The sequence below is a fragment of the Epinephelus fuscoguttatus genome, linkage group LG23, assembly GCF_011397635.1.
Source record: "Epinephelus fuscoguttatus linkage group LG23, E.fuscoguttatus.final_Chr_v1".
Lineage (NCBI taxonomy): Eukaryota > Metazoa > Chordata > Actinopteri > Perciformes > Serranidae > Epinephelus > Epinephelus fuscoguttatus.
This window is the reverse complement of record NC_064774.1, coordinates 13,562,536-13,581,158: the sequence shown is the minus strand read 5'-3', so window position 1 is coordinate 13,581,158 and position 18,623 is coordinate 13,562,536. Positions and strand designations below refer to the sequence as shown.

Sequence of the window (18,623 nt, the reverse complement as noted above, 5' to 3'; positions counted from 1 at the left end):
CTTCCTGCGGCTGTAATGTGAGCAGGCACACAACATCCCTCATCAGCGCTGAGTGTCCTTAGCTCTGCTCTGTCATCGCTACTCCGATGAAAGAAAGATGGCTGAAATCTGCTGGCAGGAGTTTTAGACAACTTCAAATGCTTTGGCAACCCCCCTGCTACTTTGTCTGAACTACTGACTGGCAGCAAAGGCATGTCACAATAATTACATTATCTAATTATCAAGGTCATAAAAAATTATTGAGGTCATCTCTTCCAAATAAATGCTTAAATAAATAAATCATGTGAAACTGCCCTTGTGTTCACATGTTTGATCCTGTAAGACTCTCACCAACATTTTAGTCAACATGATGGCAGAATAAACAGCAGGGATTTCCAGACCATTGCAAGCCTTGGACGGAAAATAATCTATACTGAGACACATTTTGCTGTCATTTCTAGTTGCACTACTTCTGCTCAGTGTGCCACACATACACTCATGCATGCACACACGCATGCACGCACGCATGCATGCACGCACACAGTGACAGAGAACCAGGTGTGGTAAAGCTAACATCGAGGCTAGGTGGTTTTCCCAACAGCTACTGACTGCCCTGAAAGTTTGAGAGAATAAGTCCAGTGCACTTGGTTTCAGAGCTGCTCCCCACAGCTCCAGTGTGGGAACATTTTGGGTTTAGGCTGAATGAGAGAGGAGAACCTATTAATGTAAATGAGCCACTTTGCCAACGCAACTAACCTAAAGGCCCATGTCAATGATGTTACTTTGTTCTACATGTTGTTAATGCTACTTATATCTTACTTGTAGCTAATATAGTGTTACTTTGCACTTTGTTAACAAAGGTCCTAGCCACTGAGAAACTTGATTGTCAGTATATTGCCTGTTAGGAAATGACTTTTTACCCCTGTATCAAATGTTTAATACTTATTTAAGTGCAAGTTAGTGCCTTTTCATTTTTATTTATGGTTGTGTGGTTTTATGTTTTATATTATTGATTTATGTTTTATTTAACTAAGATATTTTAATTGATTTCTTTTAAATTTCTATTCCAATGTCTGAACATTCATTTGTCTTTGAAAGGGTGTACCTGTTTTATTACGATATTATATTATCATTATATCAGTGGCATAAAATGGTCATAAAATGACATCATACTTATTTCTGGGACAATATATTGTCCAACAAAAGTACTTATTGTAACAGGCCTACCCACAACTTAAATATGAGTCAGAGAACTGAACTGAGAAGTTACTTGATTTTAAGAGAAGCTTTTTGGACTTTAACACTTTAACAGTGTGTTCAGTGGGCCGTATTAATGTGATATAGCTCCAATACTCTGACTTTGAGAAGTAGCATTTAATATATACTTTGAGTTTCTTTCCCCTTTCAATATATAGCATTGATATTCCTTAATTGTTTGAAAAGAAAGAGTGGTTTAGTGAATTCTTAGTGCGACTAATTGACTACAAATAATTACACCGTTTGTACTGGAGTGCATTTACTCCTGCAGTTGGTTTCAGCACTTACACAGAAAAGTAGTGGAGCTCACTCTAGTGGTGATTGGTTGAATTACACATTTGTCAAAAATTCATCACAGTGTTTAAAGGTGACATTCAGTATGAACTGAAAAACTAATTTCCAGCTTCTCAGCCTCCTCAATTACTCTCAGGCAGGGTATGATTATATAACTACAAAACTAATGACACTAATCCAGACAAATTGAGTATAAATACTCCAGACACAATTTACAAAATAATCACGTTTAAGAAACTATGATTATGTAAAATAGCATCATCAATCATGCACTCACCTGCAGACGTACTCTCATTTTGGCTGTCCACAGGTGGCACCGCAGACACATTTCTGTCCTCCCCCCTCTCTCCAGTCTCAGGTAACTCATTGACCTCTCTATTGTTTGTCTCATTCTGGCTTTCTCTTGTTGGAACATCAGAATAATGGTGCTGCTCTGTCTCCATCTTTTCTTCAATGCTTGTATCAATGCCCGCAATGCTCTCCCTCTGCAGTCCCATAATGACCTCCATCACATCTCCTCTTTCCTCTGTGGTTCTCTCCGGGTTATCAGCAGCAGTGTCACCCAGGACTAATTTGGTGGGCTCGCACTGCATCAGTGGGTTTTCTATGTGCTGCTTCTCTGCTGTTTCAGTCACAGTCTGACTCATTCCCTGAGTGTTTTCAGATTGGCAGTGACTAACCTTGTGTTCTTCCCTTTCTAAAGATATGGAGATCTTTTTTGGACTGCCAGTATGGCGTCCCACAGATAGCTCTATCTTCTCAATGCCAAGTAGATGTTCAACTCCTTTTATTTCAGATCTATCAACTCTATACTCCAAGTCATTATCTTCTTCCTGACCCAACTTTGCTTGCTTAGAATAACAAAGCACGCTGTCATCCAAACTAGTTGTAAATATCGAGTTCAAATTCCTCTCTACACTAGTGTTCTCATTGGTTTCTGAGGGTGTATGTCCTTCCATTTCATTGGCTGATCCTCTCTCATCTGGTATGGGTGCATCCTCCTGAACTTTATGACCTCTGTCTGACATTTCTGCTGCACCTGCCTGCATTATATTTTCTGAGTAGAATATTTGCTGAACCTCTTCTGCTGACTTGTGATTCAGTATGCCTCCATCTTCTTCACTAATGACCTCTGCACTGGGGGTGGACAGAGACAGCTTCCACTTTGTCTGGCTGTCTGAAACTACTGTGTGGTCAAGCTTCTCTCTGGTGATATGCCAGCTCTCTGTGTCTTTGTTTTCTTTCTGTGCCCCTGATGCGTCATTATCTGTCTCTTCACTTACTATATGGCAGGAGGAAAGTCGGTGACAAGCCAAAGTAGGCTCCGCTTTATGGGTATTAGGGTGCTCAGTTGTGGGGCACAAACCCTCATCAGGATCCTCGTCGTATGGAGAAAGATTGTGGATGAAAGGCGGCCTGATTTCTTCAGCAGAGCTATGAAAGTAGAAGACAGAGTATGCTAAATTTATAATGCATGCTTTTCACTCACAAAATTGGCAACAGAAGATCATTAATACATGCAAAACCCCAGACTGCTTTCCTCTGTTATCCAACATTATATAAATACCTTAAGGAAAAGTGACAAAATATTCTGTTCAGCCATGAAAATTACTTAATACATCAATTACTCTCAAGCATGTTATATGCACACATACATTAACACACTTAACTATGATAACAGCCATAGAATATGAACCCCAATTTCCTCGCTACTTACTTTCTCCAGGGTGTAGCTTGATGTTCACAAAGTCTCTCGGGTGTTTGGAGGGACAGGGTGTATCTGTCCCTATGGGAGAAAGATGCCACTGTCTCCTCATGCTGAGTGAATGACAGAGCCTGACTTGACGGGCAAGCAGGGGGTTCGGAGCACTTTCTGTGGGAATAAATCTGTGAGCAGCGATAATGGGCTTCAGTCTGAGTCACCTGCCTGTGGAGTGAGGAATCCCAGCAGGAGGAGGAACCGGAGGAGGCCTGGGATGACAGGGAGCAGTCTGGTGTCTGCGAGTGCTGATAGCAGGCCGAGGTCTGAGAGCTCTGCGGCTGGTGGGAGGCGTCACGGTAAGAAGTGGAATAGGAGGACACCTGGGGCCTGAACCATGGTCTGAACCGTAACAGTGGCAGAGGGATTTCTTTTACTTTTTCTGGTTTACATTTGCACATTAAGGATTAGATAAGATTATCGTGTCAGTATATAAAATCATTTAGAAACTTTACAATTATAACCAATAACTACTACCTATAATAGAACAGTTAAACCCAACAATTAAATAGGCTTTATTTCAAAATTCAGTGGGATGTCCTTTTGCCCTTGTTTACAGCATGTAGGCCAAGAATCTTCTGCACCAACCTTCTTATGTAAATAATGGCACCCTGAGTACAGTAGGAATAAGATACGAAGACAGTGGCTACTCTAACTGAACATAAGTGTATGTTTTCCCATCTGTGTGTAGCTTTTATTTATTAATCTGACGTACCGGTCTGAGTCTCCTTCCTTGCTCTCCTCCTGACTCATGCTCCAGCTGCTCTGAGCCCATGGCTCCCTCTGGCTGCCATTATACCTCTCCACTACTACACACACAACAAAGGCAAACACCATGAACTCTCTGGAAAGAATTGAAAAGCAATTTGTATAAAGTATTAAATTTAAAGACAGTCTGACCTGTAAATCCTACATCTTGTCTTGCTTAACATTATATGCATACAATACATGCCCACTAAGTGGCCAATCTTCTAACACGAAAGGACTTAAAAACCAAGCTTAATATTTAAAGCAGCTGTTTGTCCAGTCAAGTAATAATGTACGTCACTGTAATTTGTAAAGTACACATGTTCCATCACAGTTTTTTTGTTGAATTACTGACCTTCAAAACAGTTACAAAAGGCTAAAAATAATTCTAGAGCTAAATTAGACCTTAATAAAAATTCAAAGGACTTTCTTGGTCCAGTTCCCACAAATTTAAGGACCCAACCTGGGCATAGTTTGACACACAGATCAAGGTTGATTTCTGTTACAATAGGAACTATGAGACCTTACAGAAGCTCACAGACAATTAAAAAGAGAGAGGCTTGAATGCATAAACACTTAACTAATCTGTTAGTTATGGCACACAATATAAAAAGAGCGCTGATTTCTATTCCTGGAAAAAAATAAATAAATACACAAATTCAAACACTTTCAATGACCCATGTTTGTTTCAAACACTTTGATTTTTTTCCCCTCAAATGACAATCTTTAAAAGATTTCAAGGACCATTGGAAATCCTGTAAAAATATTTTACAATAATCCAAATGTTTCTTAGCTGACAACACTAAGTTATACTGGTTTTAATAATGCCAATCAACATTTAAGTAGAAATATACTCAAAATATACTGCAATGAGCTTAAGGAAGATTTTCTATGCTTGTGCCCTGACTGACTTTGCCTGTGATTGTAGGAGTAGCTGTGGCTGCGTCTGGCTGCATGTAGACTCTGGGCCCGCAGAACAGCCAGGATCTTCTGGGCCTCCTGGGACAGATTTTCTGAGTACAACCTGCTGCTAGACTGCTCCATCTCCTCCCTGACAGGATGCCTGATATTCTTTCTCTCTACTCGAGGATATCCGACTCTTTACCTGCCAACAGCCTAAATGGGACAATAGGGAGAGTTAGGTCAGATACAGAAACCGACTTGGTTTTAACTGGCATCTCAAAAACACATCCAATAATATGCAACTATTCAGACTATTGACTGGGGTATTTTGCACAGCAGACAATACCTAGTATGCTTCTTACCCTCCAGAAACAGACTTACATTAAAAAAAATCACAACTAAACCTTCATAAAGATAAGATTTTATTTTATTTAATCAGATGAAAAAGAGAAACAAGGACATTTTAGAATCACATGTAAAATTTGTTTGAAGTAAACACTCAAATGAATCCCAATCATCATATAAGCAGCACTGCTCGTATACAACAAAACTTTGTTCCCAAGTTGAGTGTTGTCCCAAAGATGAACCCTCAAGTGGTTGATGACCACCTCCTGCACAAACCAAGTGAAGGTGCAAACTTTCAGAAGATTCACACTGCACTAGAGCACGGCTTATTTAATAAACCTCCTCTGCTGAAAGCACAGTGTACTCATGAGATATCTCCAAGCCTTATAACAAAGGTTGACTTCCTTAGCACAGAAACCATTTAGGTTGAGCTGACAATGAGCGCTCCTCATTCATTCTGGCAGGCTTTACTGCAGTCCTCTCTTCTCAGCCATTTTGCGCTCCAGATCTTCCACTACTTTCTGCAGCAGCCGGGGATCCAAATGAAAGTAGACGTACAATTCCCTCTCCCGCCTGAGGAGGGCATTGCGCTCCAGCTGAGAACGCTTGGCTTTGACCTCCCCCATAATTTCTTGCATTATATGCTGCAAACTCTGCAGCTGAGACTCTGCTTTCACAAGCTTCACTGTTAGCTCCTGTAGAGAGAAAGGAGGAGAGATGAGAAATAAAAAAAAGAAAAACAAAAGGAATAAACGGCAATTAGCTATGTGAGCACATATGAATCAAACATAACTAGTAATGCAAATAAGGACTATTTTATCAAGCTAATTAATGAACCTATTTGCAAATATTTCTGTTAAAATCTCAAATAACAGACAAAATGTGTTAATATAAACTACAACACAGTTCCTGATACTGAAGCTTGTGTCATGCAGCAAAGCAGTTCCTCCTTCAAGCCATAAATCATGCAGTGCTTTTACACCTGTCTTTTTTAATAAGCGCTTGACAGAGTGACATATGAGAAGAATGTGTAAAAGATAAAATATACTGTGCTATATACTGTGCTACCAGCTTCCCTCACCAAAAGTGACAAGTAAACTAAATTCAGCTGACTCACATGGATTAGCACTCTGTATGGTTGACCAAGATGACTGTGCTTAAAATAAAAAAGGAAACAAACCCACCTGTGCATTGGGGCAGAGCAGCTGCTGGTCAGTGATGGCCATTGGACGTACCTGCGGCCCTAAGACCAGCTGCTGCAGCTCTGTGTACATCGCCCTGTGGAGCGCCTCACAGTCACCATTAAGACGAGCAGCTGTGTAGTACTGCTCACGACCAGCACCAGCTAGAGCATCTTGGGTCGCCTTGAGGTTGCCTGCGAGGTCACGCGCAGCATGGTCTAATGCTTCATATGTCCGAAAAGGCTCTGATCGGCCATGGTCTGAATTGTGGTCAAGGATCTGGAGCAGCCTGAGAAAAGAGTTGCATGCAACACTGAATTATATTCCAAAGTGAGACAGTCAGCATATTAAGAAGGACAAAGAGTGTCACTGGCACAAAGCAGCAAACATAGTGGCACAGTATTTCAGAAGAGGTGAGTGAATAATCCTGGTTTGAGTGTGCAAATATTCACATGTGGATGAATAAATGAACTAGTGAATTAACCGAGTTACATTCTAGCAATTCTGTTATTCTACAGTTGTGTGATCCTCACAGCTAATCATAAAAGCTCTCATTATGTACTGGTGAATCAGTGCAGTTAAATGCCCAACTCAAGGTGAGAGCAAATCCATCCATCCTCTGTCCTCGACTGTAATGACATCTGATTAATTATGCGACGTGTATAGCAGTAAGCCAGTTAAAACTAATAGCTGATGATGATTAGTGTATGTGACATGACCACGGCAATGTGGCATATACCTAGCTGTCTCATGGACAAGGAAAGAGGCTTCAAAAGACCGACTGACGTAGTAACTTCCAGGAATAGAACAGTTTGCACCAGACAATGTCTCAGCAAGGTCATGATGACCTGGTTGTCATTCAAGTAGGGAGTGTATGAGGAAACAGGCTAAGTATGGAGTAAATAATACAAGCCACTAGCCTGTCAACAGGTCAGTCTCAGACGCGTGCCTCCACCCTGATTTCTGTATAAAACTAAGAATTTTGTTTGTTAGTTGTCTCCTGGGACCACTTGGTTTACTTGTAACATTCATTTGAGGCAAATAAACCTGCACAAAGCGAACTCTACAGTTTCACTGTCAGATTAGTCTACGTGTACTCACCTGTGGTGCCTACTGTAATCAGAGCAAATTTAGTTTGAGTTTCATAAGTTAGCAAGCCTAAAGATAAGAGCCTAATTACAAAAAAACCCCACGTCTTTATCTGTAAAGACAGAAAGGATAAATTATTAGAATTATTAGACATACTAGACCAAAAAGGGCGCTTCTATTTACTGAGCTAGGTTTATGCTGGCTGTAATGTCCTTGATGCGAATGTACATGATGTGGCCACCCTGGGCCACATCTGCTAGAAATCTGTTTGAACCTGAGGAGAACCAGACTCATCTGCCAGAGTTAATAATACATGAGCTTGCAGATTTTTCTGGTCTCCAGGCTAGCCCCAAACAGGTTCAGCTCTTTAACAAGTCTATAGCATTGTGAGAAGCTTGAGGCTTTTTACCTGCTGAAGGCTGCATCCTTGGAGCTGATGATAGGGTTGGGTCTGGGGTTGATAGCCAGCTCAGGGTGTGCCAGGGACTCAATTCTGAGGGCTGCTGCTTCACCTTCCTTTACCAGTCTGCTATTTACTTCTCCCAGCTGCTTAAGACATGTCCTCCACCTCCTAAACTCCATCTCCTGCCCAAGGAGCACCAGGTCAAAGGACGCCTTTTGGCGGAGTAGGTAGTCTCGTACCTAGGAGGAAAATGTTCAGTTTACTATGGCTGTTGAACAAACAAGAGGACAAAGTTCTAACATTATGTTTGTATGCACCTCATATCTCATGTTTTCAAGCAAAACAGTTGAATTCTTAGCAGCTTAATCAGAGCTGACTGATGGCTAACCCTGAACCCTTACCTCTGTGAAATACAAGTTTTTACAGAAAACCGAGGATGGAATAAGTAATATATTACTAACTTACCTGATCCTGTCTGGAGGTGTAGTAGTCCTGCCTGGCTAGTTGCAGAGCCAGGTCTCCCCTCACTATCGGCACATTAATCAACCTGGCTGACTCTCTAAGGGCAGTAGGTACTGGTCCTTGGAGCAGGGCCTCCAGCTCAGCCTCCACTGCCTGCAGCTCCTTCCTGGAAGCAACCTCGCGGACATGCAGTGAGGAGGACATGGAAATGCTCTGGTAGAGTGAAGAGACAGAGGCAAAGGAGAGCTTGAGACATGAGTACTTGAGATATGAACGAGAGCTTGAGACAAGAAGCCAGAATCGTAATTACTGAGCATATAATGAGAGCTCTGATATTGTTTAGGGAATAATAACACACATATGTCTGCCTTACCCTGGTATGAGAGGACTTCTCAGAAAGCCAGTCCAGTCCAGCCTTAACACTCTTCTCCTCTGCCGTGGCCTGCATCAGTTGGTGCTGGGCCACAATATGAGACCACTGCAGCCTGGCCATCTCTGTTCTCCTGTGCTCCACCGCTCGCTCTTCCCTCTCTCTTTCCTCGTGCTCACTCTCTTCATCGTCTTTATCTTCACAAGAACTGAGGTCAAGGACCTGGAAGCGCTCCGAGCAAGACGTCTCAACAATGTCAGAGATGCCCTGGAAGAAATGCTTTTGAGTGAAAGCAGCTAGTGTTTTAGTGTTGAGCTCCTCCTGGTGCAGGTAGGGACCCAAGGGCAGCTGAGAGAGGAGGACAGAGGGACTTTTGGAGATAGAAGGATTTGGAGGGGCCACAGGTTCTCCTTTTCCTTTGTGACTGGCCTGTGGCTGAAGTGGGAGATATGAAGAGAGCCTTCTCACTTCCTCTGTTAGGTTTTGTAATAGAGCATTGGTGTCAGCATTCTCAGCTGCAATGGAAGCACTGGCCTCTTTTAGTTTACGTGCAGCGCTCTCCAGCTCTGCATTAAGTCGTAGGTCAACATCTGCACGGGAGGTGGCTACAACCTGCAACCTGTTATACCGCTGTTGCTTCAGCTCTTTCTCTTTACGCAGTGCCTGAAGTTCTGCCTCCAAGTCCTCTATAGCTACATCCCCCTCAGCTGCAAACACGGACGATGAAGATGAAGAAGAGGGCCCTAGCATGTTTGCACTGCTCCCATCTGAAGGTCCAATGGTTTTAAGGACCTCGCCCAGGGCTGCTTCATCCAGAAATGGCTTGCCGGACTTGCGTAGCTCCTGATAAGCACGTGCCTCCTCCGTGGTGAGAACATTGCTTTGGTTGAGGGTCCGACAGACAAAGCGCAAGAAGTGAAGGTTCTCCGGGGCACAGTCAAACAGCCAGTCGAAGTCGGACGCCTTCAGCGATGATGCACCAGAATAACCTAGACGGCCCACGGCCTCCACAAACTGGCCACCGTCTAACATGGTGGCTCTCAGCACTATGTGCCCTTTACAATGTGCGAGCCAGTCACACAGCAGCACAATGTGGATCGTGGAGGATAAGGTGAAGACCAATACAAAAACAGTGAGATTACATATAGCAAAGCATATTCATGATCTCTTGAAACTAGGGATGTCATGCATGCTTTGGATCAGGGATAATCCAGGCACTCAATAATCCTGTTTATCTATATAAATCCCAATCCACATCTGGTGTTTTTTGTTTGTTTCAGGTAATCCAGCTGTTAAAAACACATTGCTGCACTCCATTAAAACACTGGAATCATTTTATAACATGCAACAGTGACCCACAAAGCACACATAATAAATAGAAGCAGGTAAAATTATTGATATGTCAGAAGATATTGATGCTCATCCTCTATACGGTTTTAATGTACAATTTTTGCAGTTTGTGGTGCTGTTGAAATGTATTGTGTCATTAATATTATGCCCCCTTTAATATCAGATTAATTTATAGTATAACACAACACAATTCAACAGCACGACGAAAACAGCCTCAAGAATGACCAAAGTTGAATCAACATCTCTTTTAAACAGCTTCAAGAGTTCCTATAATTTAATGTGAGCTTTTAGAGTGTGTACTGTGTAGTGACATAATGTAGGGAAAAAAATCCAGGATATCCCTGTTTGGGAAAAAACCTCAATATCGAGGAATATATTCTCTTGGAGTCATTAATAATATGTAGGTTAACAATTATGATGGATAAACAGGGCAAGGCTCACCCAACATTTGGCACATTTTACTGTGCACTTATAACTGTTCACTTAATTTATATTTAATTAACGTTTAGATGAGTATATTGTAAACAGCCGTTGCAGCCTGTAAAAATCAAGAATAGACCAGATAAGGTGGTGTAACGTTACGATATTGTGATAACAGAAATACTGATATCTCACACAGAGAGTCTACAGATACAACCAAGTTAAATTTCAGACTTTTTTTAACACCACCTTTTATGAAATCTAAGACCAAACCTTCGGTCTGCAATGGAAATACACATTATATATATATATATATATATATATATATATATATATATATATATATATATATATATATATATATATATATATATGTGTGTGTGTGTGTTTGTGTGTGTGTGAGACACAAACCCGTAAGTACTCTTTCCATGTAAACACAATGATGAGTTCAAGTTTAATGTGTTTTAAATGTAAAAAGAATAAAATCTCATCGCTGTCATAAATGATATTTATTATTGCAATATTTTTCTTTGGTCTGTCCAATGATTGTAAACAGTCAGTGAGGCTGTCAGGCTGGAGACATTTTCACGTGAATTTAGGATAACGTTAATTTAAGACCTTCTATTAACAAGACTTACTTCAAAGCATTTTAAGACATTTTAAAGATTTGTAACGTTAGACACCCTGACACACCTCCTCTCACAATACCACCATCACAGCGATGTATCTTTCAACCTAAAACTAGCAGCCTTTTTTTAGTCACAAGCAACGTTTCGGTAACATTAATTACAACATACGCCTCTGAATCTTTAGGACAAGTGAGCTAACCTTAACGGTTACGCCGCAGTCGACCGTTAGAGAAACGTTAAGGAAAACGTCTGTACGTTTCTAACAATTATTGTTGCTTTCGGTGTTTCCGCAAATACATGCTGGTGTATTAATTGTAACTGGGATGTACTGCTGCTGAAAATAGGTAAATATTCGCGGCTGTCATCGAGTGTAAGTGTCGTAACCATAACTATTTCCCTTTTTGTGTTTTGCTAGCGAACAGCTGCGTCACAACAGTTAGCTTCACTAAGTTAGCTTAACAGCTGCGGTGCGCTACTCGGCTAGAAAATAGCAACTTTGCTAACAACCGTTGTCAGTTTTGTCTAAAGCAACGTGTTCGTGTATTTTCTAACCAACAAAAGTCAACTTTTAACAACAACAGCTATCGAAAAATATCACTGCATTACTTACAATTTTATTCAGGAACTCCGTTTTGTTAGCATTCCGTCCTAGCCGTTATGCGCTCGCGCCACACATCCAAAATGACCTGACGTCAACACGCAGGGACGACGTGACGATCCGCGTCATACATTGGAGGCTGCGTCAGCCTTCCAACCAATCGCATTTGCGGATTGAAAGTTGGTTCCCGCCTTCCCTCCTCCCACGCGTCCAACAAACCACGGCTGCCTACTCTTTCTGTCCTTAGTTCACTACTTCTGCTATCACTGTGTGGAGATCGACAACTGGTAAGCCATATGGATAATCCTGACAGGGCTGTATTTAATCTAACACGCTCATATGAACTGGATTACGTGCTAATATAGAGGAGGAGGCATCAGAATACAAAAGGCAGACTGGTATGGCACCCCACCACAGCAGAGTTCAACTCTCACTCATGTATCAGCTTTTAACTGTGTGCTTCTTCCAGTGAATTACTAGTGTGAGATTACTGGTAGGTGTATTTATGTATGAGCTCACTTTCTTTCAGCTGATTTCCGGAAAGAGATGGTTCAAAAAAAAAAGAAGAAAAAAAAAGTTAAGTCATTGTGGTTGAGTTGTACAATCAGGAATCTATTGGACTTGCTCCTTCCTGTTTTCTTAAATGTGTGTGTACTTATGTATGTGTACAGGCATGTCAGTGTAGGGTGAATACATTCCTCTTTAATTACAGATTTGCATAGCAGATAATAGATGTACCTTAACAATGCACTTTCAGTTGTAATAACTACTGAGTGTGAAGCCAGGACACTGCAATCCAAGGAGAGCCAATCAGTTTCAGTTTGTGTTGCTTTAATAAGAAGACATACGATTTAGTGTGTGACCCAATTAGTTTCACACACCTATATTGAGTTGAACTGAGTCAGTTAAATCTAACATGTGTTGTGTTTCGCACAGCACCAAGAATGACTTAGCTTGATTACAAACAACTGCTCCATCTCTCACAGCTGCCCCAAACAAAGAATCATGGTCCAAGCTAAGGTGTGGGTCCTGGCCAAGCACTTTGATGGCTTCCCAAAGGACAGCGACTTTGAGCTCAAGGTGGAGGAGCTCCCTGCACTGAAAGATGGGGGTAAGATGATTTTCTGATTGTCTCTTTATTCCCTCAACTTAAGCTTGAAGAGGAGAATGCTGAAGATTGAACGTACAGCGCTTTAAATGAGTCACTGTATACTTGATTGAGTAACATGCAGGTGAGGAAACCATCTGTTCATATCGTGTTAACACTTGTTTTGCTCTGATGTCCCTTGTTGTTTCAGAGGTGCTTGTGGAAGCAGTGTTCCTTAGTGTCGACCCATACATGAGGTGAGCGGGGAGCGGGATAATGCATCTTAAAAACATTCCTCTTAACAAAGCATTCATTAATCCAACAGTGCATACATATGTAACACACGCTGTTTGTCTCTCCAGGCCGTTCAGTCGGGTTCGCATGAATGAAGGCGATGTGATGATCGGAACTCAAGTGGCCAAGTAAAGAACACAAACACACCAACTCACACACACTCAGGAATGTCTTTAATCTCTCATGATGTGCCGTGCATGCCCACATGTTTACTGAAACTGAAGCAGTCCTCCACCTGCTGTTAATCATGCCGAAGCCTTTGATTCGCAGAGACTGAAAAGCAAAAGCGGACAAATTGTAATGTTCTTGGCTGAGTGTTCAGACGCTCAATCTGTTTGAGTGGGAATGTTTTTGATGATAAACATGCAGCAATAATTAGTCATTGACCAAACTTCCCAAACAACATCAGAATAATCTGTTTCAAACACACATGTTTTGTATTTTCTTTACTTTGTTGTGAACCAATGTGCATAAAACTCATTTGCCACATGGTTTGACATCACACAGCTGTCTAGGACACCGCAACGCACTTAAAAATATAAATAGTTTTTGCCAAAGTGCTTTTTGATTTTCAGTTAAATCTTGTGTTTTCTGTGTGACACCTCAGACTGAAGTGGGAACACATGAGATGCACGCAATTGACAAATGACTTTTTTCTTCTTCTCTTTTCTGGGTTATTTGTTTTTTAGAGTGATTCAAAGCAATAACCCGAAATTTCCCGTTGGAAGCCATGTTGTTGGTCGGGGTGGCTGGAGGACCCATACAGTCAGCGATGGGACAGACCTCATTCCCATCATGCGTGAGTGGCCGCAAGATGTCTCGTTATCCCTGGCTCTGGGTGGCCTCGGCATGCCAGGGTAAGACAGATGTTAGGCTGCCTCTGTTGGTAGAAACTGAATACAGAGGAGCTGTACATGACATTCGGGCCTCCAGAATAAATAGTTTACTGTGACTTGTTTTTCCGGCTTCTGCAACAGTTTAACAGACATGAGGCTGCCTGAACTGAACTGAACTGAACCTCTTACCTGTAGTGCTGTTTGTCAGCCTGGATTGTTTTAGTGTGAGTTGCTGATTGTTGGAGATATCAGCCGTAGAGATGCCTGCCCTCTCTTCAGTATAACAAAAATTGTGGTGCTCAAAGCACCAAAAAAAATACATTTTAAAAACCCAAACGCAGTGTCTCTTTGCAGAAATTATGACCCAGTTATGCACACTTCCTTCTGCGCAGTGATTTGGTTGGTGGGTTTATTTCAGTAGAAAGGAAATAGTTCCCTTATGAAGCTGCTCACAACAAGGTCTGTAGATTATCTGTCTGGGGAGACATTGCTGTTCAGATATATTTTGCGGCACTTTGAGCACCACAAGCTGAGTGCTATCTAGTTCCATTATATTGGAGAGAAGGCAGACATCTCTACAGCTGATATCTGCAACACTCAGCAACTCACACCTAAAGAATCTAACTGATAAATAGCACTACATGTAAGAAGCAACATATGTACTTTTGGTTTTGAGGTGAACTGTCCCTTTGAATGTAAATAGCAGGGGGGTAAGAAACACTGCTTAGTAGCAACAAGTAGAAGGTTTGGGCGACTCCTTTGTGTGAACTGTAATGCATAAAGAGAATACGTAGCCCTCCCTGAGTAAATATTAGACATGATTGCTACTCTGAAAACAAGTATTGCCATTTCTCAGCTTATGTTTAAGGGAGAGAGTTGTTTCTCATCTATTTTAAAAAAAGAAGTTAACTTAGAGTTTATCTTTCTTTGAAAATATTAACAGGTGAGCATACAGATGTTTTGCCGAAGTCACTGATAACCTTGCCATAGAAGCAGTCACAAAGAGTTTACGTAACAAAGGTTAAAGCAGCTCCTTTTGTGGACCTGGAGGAAAAACACACCGTCATGCTTTTCAGATTTTGGTTGTTGGATTTTAACCCTTTGTTGCCCTCTCCAGACTGACAGCCGTGTACGGGATAGAAGAAGTCTTGGGGCTCCAGAAGGGTGAGACCCTGCTGGTGAACGCCGCAGCGGGGGCAGTGGGCTCTGTCGTGGGCCAGATTGCCAAGATCAAGGGCTGTAAGGTGGTGGGCTCAGCAGGGTCCGATGCCAAGGTGGCTTTCCTCAAAGAGCTGGGCTTTGATGAGGCCTTCAACTACAAGACTGTCGGCTCCCTGGAGGAGGCGCTGAGGAAGGCGTCTCCAGACGGATATGACTGCCTCTTTGAAAATGTAAGCAATGGTGGTGCAGCTCCGAGCCTGGAGGTTGTGCTTGAGCACTTCCTATTTATGCTCTCCTTTCTATGTTTAGTTTAAATGACACTTTTCTCTTGATTTCAGGTGGGAGGCTCTTTCACAAGTGTCGCCATACAGCAGATGAAAAACTTTGGAAGAATAGCCGTGTGTGGATCCATTTCCACGTACAATGACACCATACCCCAAACAGGTGCGTACTTCAGTTTTCTCAAGAACTGCTCGTCGAAACAACTTCACGCTCAGCGCTGCGCGTCCTCGGGTTCTGGGCAGTCCACCTGCCATGACATAGTTGTGCCCCTTGGCATTGCTAGAGGATACACGTCACATTAACATTTTATGGCATCATTGAAATTAAAGCCTGGCTATTTCTGGGGAAAAGAGAGCCTGATGCTTGATGCAGCATCTCTTAGTCATCCTTTCTTCATCTGTTCTTGAATGTACTTGGAGTTCCTGCACATCTCTTAAAGTCTTAACAAGTCATTCATTTAAGAATAAGTCCTTAATTGGTATTAAAATGCCTCAAATCAATTTTTCAAAAGTCTTAAAAAATGCAAAGACATGGGAATTAGGGTTTTATGAATCTTTTTTCCTGATGTTGTATTGTAAAATATAAGAAATAATTGGTAACATAATTTTTTTAAACATAATTGACCAAATGCCTCTCACATTAACGTCACATAGCCCAGGATAGAGAAACCAATAATGTTTCGTCTCCAGCGGGGATGCTCAGAGCAGAGGATCCACTGTCTGCTAGCTAGACAACATGGGGAAGTGCAAAGTCAATGAAAACTGGCCATGTAACCAAGATTTTGCGGCATGACTGAAGCTGATATGAGGCAATACTTAACGAGGCTTGAGGTATTTTATGCAAGAAGTTTTTCAAACTCACCACGATGAGAATCAAGGCAGCGAAATCCAACATGCAGAGTGAGACACAAAAAACAACAAACACCAGCTATTTTCCAGTTCTCTTCTCCCCTTGTCTCTGCCACAAGACAAAAAAAAAAAATCAGGTTTTATGCTTTGATAAACATTTGGGCAAAATTGTCTCAACCCTTTTTGCAAAATTGGTCTTAAATTTAATTCCAAGTGGCATTAAAAGAGTCTTTAAAAGTCTTAAATCTAACTTGCCTTAAGCTGTAGTAATACTGAAGCGAGTGATAGAGAGCGAGCTTTACCCAGCATGCTGTTTGGTGGTGTAACAGTTAATAGGGATCACCTTTTAATACATGACATACAGTGTATCCAAAAGGCACTAGTGATAAATATGTCCCATAGATCTAAAGAGCTCACCCTCAGCAGTGCACTTCCTTGAGTCCTCAGCACCACACCCGCCAAGTGGGAAGGCAATCAGATGACCTGTAGTCGAGAAAATCAATGGACAGACAGACAGACACTCCTTCCTTTTTAGTTAGATACCTGTGTGTGAAAAAGAAATATTGAAATGCATTAAAAATTACTTGCAAACACATTTTTAACTTCACATGTTGAGATGATTTCACATCTTCTCCACTAGAGGGCGACAGCGCATTACTGAAATGTTAGAGAGCTGTTGAAACAGACCTTACTCTTGACAGACCTAGTTAAAAGTTTTTCCCTCAACCACTTGTCTCTGTCTCAGGCCCGTACCCCCACCTGACCATGATCTTCAAGCAGCTGAAGATGGAGGGCTTCATGCAGAGCAGGTGGGAGCACAAGCACCCCGAGACCCAGGGGAGACTGCTGGGATGGTTTAAAGAGGTCAGTGATCTGGATCTCATTCAGAATTGTTTTGTGTGTTTCGTCAGTAAAGGTTTGAGCTCCGTTAGAAGGGGTGCCCATGTTTCTGCTTCAGTGTAATTTATGTGATTTTATTTGCAGGGCAAACTGAAGTGTCGGGAGCACATCACAAAGGGCTTCGAAAAGATGCCAGCTGCTTTTATGGGGCTGCTGCGGGGAGAAAATGTCGGCAAGGCTGTGGTCGCAGTCTGATGTGGAACAATGGAGAAGAATCAGTATTATTAACAACTGATGTATTATAACAGAATTAATACATGAAGGAGTGAGCAATAGACACAGTTAACCAGCTATTTTTATATTAACATGACATCCATGAAAAATGTGATACATCATATTTAACCTCAGTTTAGGATTCAGTGTTAGAGTTCAGTCTGGCACTCTAATTCTCTAAAATGAAACCATACTGCTAAGTTTGGGTTTTCATTCATGGTAAAGCACCTCTTTTTGTAATGCATTTAAAACATGATGTGTAGATCTGCTGCTGACATCCATACATTATTCATTGTAACGTGTGCTTTGTATTCAGCAAGAACTTTTGTGTATGTAATAAAATGTGGAGGTTTTCTCAAATTTTGTTTTTGCATCATACATTTTACTCATGTGTCAGGCTTCATATTGCAGACTTTGAGTGTCCACGCAGTGTAAATCTGGTATTTATTAATGCATGTCCTTCATTGAAGACCTGAGGAGAAATGGGAGGAGGAAAAAGTTATTGAAGATGCGTGCTCGTTTCAGTCTTAGAATGAGTCGGGTTGAGATAATAGAGCAGGCACCGTTAGCCCTCTGCTGCCAAGTGCAGCTTTGTGTTTGATCAGGAAATACGCTGTATTTTTAGACGCTAATTTGAATTTCATAAGGTGTGGTGGTGATGAGAGCCCCAGCTCCATGGTAACATCGGATGCTGTTGGTCCAGTAGAATAGCACAAGGTTTGCCCACTTTGGTGTCGAGGTGTGGAGTCTGCAAACCTAACAGTTTTTTCTTTAACCAGAAAAACCTCTTGAGATCAAAAATCTCTTTTTACAAGTGTCCTGACAGCAACATAAGTTACAGACAGACAAGATAGAACAAAAATACAGAATAAAAATATACAAAACAAGCATTATCAAACACAAAATAAGATTACTATGAAGAAAAGCCAAAGGTATGTTAATAGTGAACCACAGAAGTGCAAAAAAGGATGATGATTACAAAGACCAGCTAAGATACACAATGACAACATGACAACATGATTTTTGTACACAATGAATTGTGTACAAAAATCCTGCAACAGTGTTTTGAGTGCAACTTTAAGTCCTTCTGCAGAGGAGTCCACATATAAGAAGCTGCATACGTAAATGCTTGCTTACCAAACTCTGTGCGTAGCCTCGGTACAGACAATAAAAACATGCTCTGAGAATGGAGTTTAACTTTTTAGGATAAACCAAC

The 18,623-nt window shown here is 41.5% G+C and overlaps 2 protein-coding genes across 3 annotated transcripts; one reads left to right on the top strand and one right to left on the bottom strand.

Moving 5' to 3' along the window:
• Positions 1-11,914, bottom strand: haus3 (HAUS augmin-like complex, subunit 3). Of its 2 annotated transcripts, none has more exons than XM_049568938.1 (6): positions 11,799-11,862; positions 4,948-5,152; positions 4,005-4,098; positions 3,248-3,631; positions 1,808-2,964; positions 1-108 (listed from the first exon to the last, which is right to left on the bottom strand). In XM_049568938.1, exons 2-6 carry the CDS (start codon positions 5,078-5,080, stop codon positions 59-61), a joined length of 1,818 nt encoding a protein of 605 aa, XP_049424895.1. In that variant the 5' UTR covers positions 5,081-5,152; positions 11,799-11,862; the 3' UTR covers positions 1-58. The 2 variants fall into 2 exon arrangements, with proteins under 2 accessions (XP_049424895.1, XP_049424893.1); XM_049568936.1 differs by lacking the exons at positions 1-108; positions 1,808-2,964; positions 3,248-3,631; positions 4,005-4,098; positions 4,948-5,152 and adding exons at positions 5,375-5,979; positions 6,469-6,754; positions 7,964-8,196; positions 8,423-8,632; positions 8,793-9,844 and having other exon boundaries at positions 11,799-11,914.
• A 15-nt stretch (positions 11,915-11,929) lies between these two features.
• Positions 11,930-17,772, top strand: LOC125884134 (prostaglandin reductase 1-like). Its single transcript, XM_049568939.1, has 9 exons — positions 11,930-12,073; positions 12,773-12,897; positions 13,085-13,130; positions 13,236-13,295; positions 13,857-14,024; positions 15,121-15,394; positions 15,503-15,608; positions 17,040-17,158; positions 17,279-17,772. The coding sequence occupies exons 2-9, from the start codon at positions 12,792-12,794 to the stop codon at positions 17,387-17,389; spliced, it is 990 nt and encodes a 329-aa protein (XP_049424896.1). The 5' UTR covers positions 11,930-12,073; positions 12,773-12,791; the 3' UTR covers positions 17,390-17,772.
• The last annotated feature ends 851 nt before the right edge of the window (positions 17,773-18,623 follow it).

What these genes read in the sequence shown, in the direction of transcription:
- haus3 (XM_049568936.1), bottom strand. Translation starts at nt 9,821, where the DNA reads ATGTTAGACGGTGGCCAGTTTGTGGAGGCCGTGGGCCGTCTAGGTTAT. An exon ending in ACACCTCCAGACAGGATCAG is followed by an intron (nt 8,197 to 8,422) that starts GTAAGTTAGTAA and finishes TTTTCCTCCTAG; the next exon opens with GTACGAGACTACCTACTCCG. An exon ending in AAGGATGCAGCCTTCAGCAG is followed by an intron (nt 6,755 to 7,963) that starts GTAAAAAGCCTC and finishes CTCTTTTCTCAG; the next exon opens with GCTGCTCCAGATCCTTGACC.
- LOC125884134 (XM_049568939.1), top strand. Translation starts at nt 12,792, where the DNA reads ATGGTCCAAGCTAAGGTGTGGGTCCTGGCCAAGCACTTTGATGGCTTC. An exon ending in CCCTGCACTGAAAGATGGGG is followed by an intron (nt 12,898 to 13,084) that starts GTAAGATGATTT and finishes TTGTTGTTTCAG; the next exon opens with AGGTGCTTGTGGAAGCAGTG. An exon ending in TGACACCATACCCCAAACAG is followed by an intron (nt 15,609 to 17,039) that starts GTGCGTACTTCA and finishes TCTCTGTCTCAG; the next exon opens with GCCCGTACCCCCACCTGACC.